At 39.6% G+C, this 7,221-nt stretch overlaps 1 protein-coding gene across 1 annotated transcript in view; it reads left to right on the forward strand.

Moving 5' to 3' along the window:
* Window positions 1–6,660, forward strand: part of srgap3 (SLIT-ROBO Rho GTPase activating protein 3) — a gene marked incomplete at its 3' end in the record, with an annotated part of 58,036 nt that extends 51,376 nt beyond the window's left edge. The window contains 7 exon segments of the mRNA XM_014009040.1: window positions 161–188; window positions 1,549–1,651; window positions 2,514–2,574; window positions 4,305–4,382; window positions 4,486–4,620; window positions 4,998–5,103; window positions 6,433–6,660. Coding sequence (XP_013864494.1) covers window positions 161–188; window positions 1,549–1,651; window positions 2,514–2,574; window positions 4,305–4,382; window positions 4,486–4,620; window positions 4,998–5,103; window positions 6,433–6,660 — 739 coding nt within the window.
* Window positions 6,661–7,221: the final 561 nt, after the last annotated feature.

The following is a 7,221-nucleotide window of genomic DNA, read 5'->3' on the forward strand; positions in this document are numbered from 1 at the left end:
GCTCGGACATGACTCGTCATGAGTCCAAACTGTTTCCGGGGAGATGAACCAAGCAGCTCAAACCCGACAGCAGCCGGTAAGTTAGCGAACTGACACGTATGAGTCTGAAAGCGTTCCAGTGACGTTGTGTCTGTGTGTGTGTGTGTGTGTTTTCCCTCAGGGGAGAGAGCCGAGTGCGGAACGACAAGGTAAGACGCTGTTTTAAAAGTGAGCTGTTTCTAATCCTTGCTTTACTGTCACCAACATCTGCTTATTCCATTCATCTCTGGAATCTACTATAAAATTCCGCTGTAGTAGAAAAAGGTAAAWTTATACCAGAGTTTATTTAAAACAAAAACAAATAGGTAATATGTAAAACAGACACAAGACGTTTAAATAAATATCACACTTAAAGAATGTGTTCTTGTAAAGGTATAAAAGTGGAAGTGCAAACTGTAAATGTTGTCTTTGTGTCCTATAATTTAAKTATTTCTCTGACTTTTTTTAAAGGAGTGATGTATTTTATAGTTGAAAACGTCCTTTTCTGCAGGATTCACATGTTGCACAGTTGATTTTCTGAATGTTGTAACAAATCAGCTAGGCCTGACGCTATAAGCAATAAATCAATTAGTCGCAACATCGCAAACGTGGCCGATAAATTTCATTTGCCTGATTATTTGTTTTCTACTCCTTAGTGTACGGAGGAGCGGACTCATAGTCTCGTAACCTCTGTAGCACGAGAGCCCCATGAACAGGCATTTAGCTAGAGGAGGCTCAGGACACCATTAGGGCACTGCGTCAAACCTTTGTTTCGCTGAGAGTTCGTTTTTTTTACACTAAATTTTGTTAAAACTTTGTAAGTGGCATGCAGGTGAGCGCAATTATTTTTATGAAGCCAGCGGATGATAAATAAATAAATTGTGCTGGCTTGGATAGAGAAGGTGTGTAGTGATGTTACAGCTTCAGTAGATGTTGTTGTGTGTTGTTTGCGCAAACTCCGCTCCCAGTCTGTCCATGACTTTACGTAAATTTTGTAAACTTCTGTAAATTTAGTAAGCATTGTGAGGGTGACCACAGTTATTTATGAAGCCAGAGGAAGACCCGAAYAGAATAAATAGACTGGGATAGAGGAGGTGGGGAAGCGATTTTACAGCTTCAGCAACTTTAGTGAATGTTTTCACAAACTCAGATCCAGGTCAGTTCATAACTACTTTCTACAAACGGATATTTCATAAACTTGCGTAAGCTGAGGGGTGTATCATTAAATTAGTTTAAAATGGTCTCCGAACAGTATTATCGTTCATAGCAAGAATTTCTCAGGCAATTTATCGTTCAGCAAAATGTGTTTTTCCTACAGAATACAAATCCAAATTACATAGTTATGAATGTGATTTCAAGTTTCACTCATCCCATCTCATCTGTAGCATTCAAAGAAATAAATTTAGTCAAACTTRTTTTGGTATTTTTCCTACTCCATTGTTGATGATGTCTTTCTGCTTGATTTTATTCCCGTCTGGTTCAATAGTTTCACAGACTGGTGTTTTTGTTCCCCTTGTCCGTCACTGCCAGGCCACCCACCCTACCCCCCAAGCCACAGAAAATGCGGAAACCTAGGCCACGCTCCATGTATAACCATAAGCTGTTTAACGGCAACATGGAGACCTTCATCGAGGTACCTCCTGGTGGTGATGTTTGTTTGACTGAGCAGCCCATGTGGAGCTGCAGGGAAGGCAGTTAAAGCCTTTTTCGCTCATTCTCTTCCTCTTCCTCACTTTGGTTTTTTCGCTTTTCCCTGTTCCATCTGCTCCTGATTATGAAATAACACCTTAGTTTAACCTCTGATCCTCCCTCTTACCGTGGTTCTGTTGCTGTAGACAGACAGAGTGGCTGTAAGCTGTTGTTTCATCTGTTGGGCTTTTTCTAAAAAAAGTGTCTGAATCCAGTCACATTCTAGATGACATAGATGCAGGAGACAGCAGGAGCTCTACTCTGTCTCTTGCTGTACCYGATCCTAACTGCACTCCGTGGCCTTCCTGTTGTCGTTCCCTGAGTTTAACCATCTTTAACCTCCAGAGGGATCGTTCGTTGTTTGAGCTTTGATCAAACTTTGTTTTTCTGTCCTTCGCTTCTCTGTGCTTTGCTGCTTTCTGTCCCAGAGGAAGAAGGAATGCCCGTAGCCGTATTCAGGTATCACTTATGTTAACAAATGTTGCAAAGGCTACAAATAAGCCCCCCAAAACTAATATTTTACTAACAACATTTAGCTCTTTTTCTACAGCTGTACTGAAACTTGCAAAACTTGCAAACTATCTTCTTCTGTTCATGCTTTAGTTGTTTTTGAAGTGATGTTTTGTTACATTATTATTATAATTAATTACTATTATATTACTTGAATTACTGCTTTAATGCTGCATATTAATATTGCAATCATATATTGTAAAAGCAACATACAACATTAAATTATACTTTTTAAATATGCAGTGTTTTATTTTTAATCCATGTACTTCAATTTAAAATGTGATTTCTTCTCGTAGGATTCAGGTCAACCGATACCTCTTGTTGTTGAAAGTTGCATCAGATACATCAACCTGTATGGTGAGTTTCACATCACCATAGTGTTTTGACTGATACTGTTGTCCAGAATATGACCCTCACGTTTCTGTCTCAGAAGTGCTTAGCTGGTCGTCACGTAGTTGACAAACTGAGTGCTGAGACTGCAGCTGGTCCCTCTGTCCAGTCCGCCTCCCTCCACACTGCAAAAACAAGCAGCTGAAAATTAAGCAATAAAARTAGTGTTACAGTTTGAACACATTATTTAGGTAAATTATAGCCAATGTTTGAGTTAAAATTACCTTAATTGAACTTAAATCACATTTAAGTRGGTTAAATTTCAACCAGTTTTATATGTTAAACATGTAGGTAAGCTTAAACTAATTTATTACATGTCTTTACTCAGATAAATCTATTTTGTAGTTTTGTAACCTCTTAATAACATTTCTAAATAGTTTTTTTTATTTTAATAAATGGAGTAAATTTAACTAGTTTGCTTCATCATCTAATTAAACTTTAAAGGAGACATATYATGTTTTTAAATTCTTATTTTTCACATTTAAATCATTCAGTTGGTGTCTGTATAAAGTGGAACTGTGATGCTTTGGTTTGAATTCCTCCTTATTGTAACTCCACAAGCCCCTCTTTCACCTCTGTTTTGAGGGGTGTCTCAGATCAACTCGTTTTGAGGCTGTCTCTTTAAATCCAAACAAGGCGCCTCACACCCTGCCCCCGTCCAGCTTCCACAGTGGCAAAGGAAATTTTGTAACTGATTAACTGAATTTTAGATACAGTTTTATATTTTATTTTCTGTGATTGGTTGCAGTTTTTTACTTTAAACTGTAAGAGAGCCAACATGTTTGTTTAGATTTCCAGTATTTCAGTGCTGATGTGAGAGGTACCGCCCCCTGGGGTGTTACCAGGGTATTCTATAAATATTATGGTTAGCTAAGGACACATATCACTCAGAGCAGGTTCTGACACAGGCTCTGACAAAGAAATGGACTTTTTACATGTGAAAATAAACCTTTTCCTGGAACTGGATTGGGAATTCTGTGCATTATTCGGGCTTCCAGTTTTAAAACATTTTCTAACGACAGTTTATTCCTGTTTGATAGATAGGTTTACRACTAAATAGCAGCGCAGAAAYGTTTTATTTACATGTTGMTTAAAAAARTGTCGTCTTTGCATCACCAGGGGAGACTAAATTCAAATTTTCATRAAAATGTATTTARTGRCTAAAAAAATGGCTCTAGCATGACATGTCCCCTTTAAACAAAAGAGTCAATGTGACAATTAGAGTCAAATGTTGCAGAGCAGAACTAATATCTTCAGTCAGTCTTTAATCAATATTAGGAGCCTGAAGTTGCTACTGAAAATWGTTTGTTCAGTTCAAATTGGACTACTTTTAATCATTTTCAGTGTCCAACATTTCTTTTTACAGCCCATAACCTCTTTTCAATTCCTCCCTGTTTGCCTTCAAATCTGTCCTCAGCTCAAACTGTTTCAGCCTGAAGGCCTCAGCTCTGGATCTGGACCTAATGAAGCTACAGAAAACTGATTAGATCCCTCTAACTAAAACCATATGCTGCGGGCTCGCTGAGGGGCCCCGCTCCTGGAAAAAATCACGCATCTCTCTTTATGACTAGATTACATTTCCTGCTCTGTGTTATGTGTTTCCAACGGTCTGTCGTGAAGCTGGTAAAGCGGTTTTGGAGGTCACAGCAGCTCGTGTGGCTCCGAATCCGTCAAAGTCTGGTTTGAATCTCTCCTAGGGTTGCAGCAGCAGGGAATATTTCGTGTGCCGGGATCACAGGTGGAGGTCAAYGATATCAAAAACTCATTTGAGAGAGGTGAGTCTGAACAGTGTGTGTTCTCTTTTAATGTCCCAGACTAATAAAGTCAACTAAAAATGAGGATTCACTCTGAGAGCTCTGAAATCGTTTTCTCCATTAGGTGAAGATCCTTTGATTGATGACCAGAATGAACATGATATTAACTCAGTAGCGGGAGTGCTGAAGCTTTACTTCAGAGGACTGGAAAACCCTCTTTTCCCAAAGGAGTGTTTCTTGGACTTCATCTCTACCATCAGTGAGTAAAAATAAATAACACTCCAAACAGCTGTGAGAGAACTAGATAGAAAAAAAAACACTTTACACATTTTTYTTTCTTTGGGGAACTCAGCTTTACGGAGAAGAGAAAGGTCACACAGTTCAACACATGGAAGTAATATAAACACCAGCACTTCAGGTCTGATGTCTATCAGACATGTGTGGGCCGCATCAGTCTGCCGTGAGCAGCAAGTTCACCAAAAAATAAGTTTCCTGCTTCWAATTGGATGAGCACTTGGCTTTAGTGGAAAAAGGACACGTCAGAGTCAAATTTCACTTTCCAGGATGTTTACAACCCTTTGCTTTGGTGCTCTCGTTTTGGTGTTTGTGCTTTATGTCTTTAAACGTGTGTTTCAGAGCTGGAATCGGGGCCTGAGAGGGCGCATCACATCCAGCAGATCGTCGTGACTCTTCCTCGGACCGTCATCATCGTCATGAGATACCTTTTTGCTTTTCTCAATCAGTAAGTTACACGAAAACACCTTGAGCAACGAATCACTTGACTGTTTTTCTGCAAAAAACAGAGCAAAGATGAATTCATTCTTTGCACAGGTACTATCCAGAATATGTCCTTGTATCTTGAATGCACTTAGATATTGTTCTCTTTTGTATACCATACACACAGAGACTAGAGATGCAGGTAAAACAACTGGRTATATAACACTACATTTGTTTTAACAGTTCCTTACAGTGCTGGAAACTCATAAGCCTGTGCAGTATTATACCTGTTTTTTTTGTATTTGATGTTATTAATGACCCTTTTAACTTGGTTTGCCTATAGAACAAAGACGTTAACTTTGTTTCTTTTTTCTCTGCTGGAGCCACTCCAGCTGCAGTGTTTCTTCTCAAACCCAGCTTGTTAATAAAACTCTAAGATTTATTATGGTTTCCTTTTGAAAGAYTTGGTTCCAAAACCTTTTGATGGTGGCGCTTGCGGGATACGTTTTAAAGAACACTTCCAACTTAGATGCAGAGCGTTGCATCTAGGCCATGTGTAAAATCTAAATCTATTTGAAAGTAGATCTCTTTGCAACATGTCTGTTGCGTTGGTTGCGTTACAAAACCATCAGGTCATGACAATGATGTTTTCTAAAGCTGCTATAATCAATAGTTGCATTTTGTGTGAATTTTCAGTTAAGTCTTGTTATATTGTTGGAGTTAGGTWGAGAGAAACATTATGTCTGATGACTTAGCTGCAGTTAAACGAGCTGACTTCTTCTGTCAGTAAGTAAAGRTAATAGATATTTATTTATAGAGTACTTATAAAGCTTAATTCAAATCTGCAGTTTCACAGCAAAGAATTCAGTTTGCAGTGRAACAGTTTACGTTCTTAGAGTACCTGCAAATCATGAAAAAACGTGAATAGTGTACGCGGTCCAGAAAAGGCTTACAGCGTGTTTGGGGTGGCGTCATAATGTAATGAGAACCAAACAAAAACATGAGAGCTCAACAGTTAGCAGCTACACGCCACGCAGTACTAGATGATAGGAATGTTGCGGYCCAGGAGGAGCGTGGGCACAAGGCATGAGTCATGTACTGTACTGTATTGTTGTTGTTTTTTAAAAAACTGTATTTACGTTAATATTTATGTTACAAAATGAGTCGATTGTATTGTAATTATTTAGAAAACTCACAAACTTGGAGTTAGGTTCCATGAAAATCTGTGAAAGCCTGAGTCTGCAATCTTTATGGTCRTTCACTGTAACACATTTATATTATCTGAAGTCTTTCTAAGAGTTTCGTTGTGAAATCATTTGCCTGATAAAACCTGCATCTCTCCCTGTCCCCTCAGTCTGTCCCAGTACAGCGATGAGAACATGATGGATCCGTACAATTTAGCCATCTGCTTCGGCCCGACTCTGATGCCCATCCCGGACGACCAGGACCCCGTGGCGTGCCAGGCGCAYGTTAACGAAGTCATTAAGACCATCATTACCCACCATGAGGTCATTTTTCCTAATCAACGAGAGCTGGACGGGCCGGTGTACGAGAAGTGCATGACCGGCGGGGAGGAGTACTGGTGGGTTGAACGGCGGGTGCAARTTACCATCAATATGCATGAAGTCCATCTCAGATGTGCTTGTTTTGAATAAAAAATATACAATTAACAGTGTTTTCACTTTGCATTTGCACCTTCAGCGACAGCCCTCACAGTGAGCCTGGAACCATCGATGAAGCTGATAATGGAACAGAGCCACACACCAGTGATGAAGGTTAGTGCAACGATCAGTGTTCAGCTGGGTTGTCTGAGCCTCTTTCATTGCTGTGGGCTGTTGTTGTTAGTTCACTTGGTCTTTTTTTGTAGGCTTTTTGAAYTTTATTGCCAAATATTACAACACTGACTTCACATAAAAAAACATATGATGTTGCTTTACAAGTCTATGTGGCCTTAAGAGCAGCCTGACCTGTTTTATTAAGCTCTCCTCTCTGGTAAAGTTTGAGCTGCAGCAGCTTCTGGTGGCAGAGGCTTATGTGATGTCTGAAGCTGAAGGCAACTTGAGTAAACAGTGCTGGCATGCAGCGCAGCCTCTTTGATCTGTGTGTGTGTGTGTGTGTGTGTGTGTGTGTGTGTGTGTGTGTG

This window comes from Austrofundulus limnaeus, unplaced genomic scaffold, assembly GCF_001266775.1.
Source record: "Austrofundulus limnaeus strain Quisiro unplaced genomic scaffold, Austrofundulus_limnaeus-1.0 Scaffold55, whole genome shotgun sequence".
Taxonomy (NCBI): Eukaryota; Metazoa; Chordata; class Actinopteri; order Cyprinodontiformes; family Rivulidae; genus Austrofundulus; species Austrofundulus limnaeus.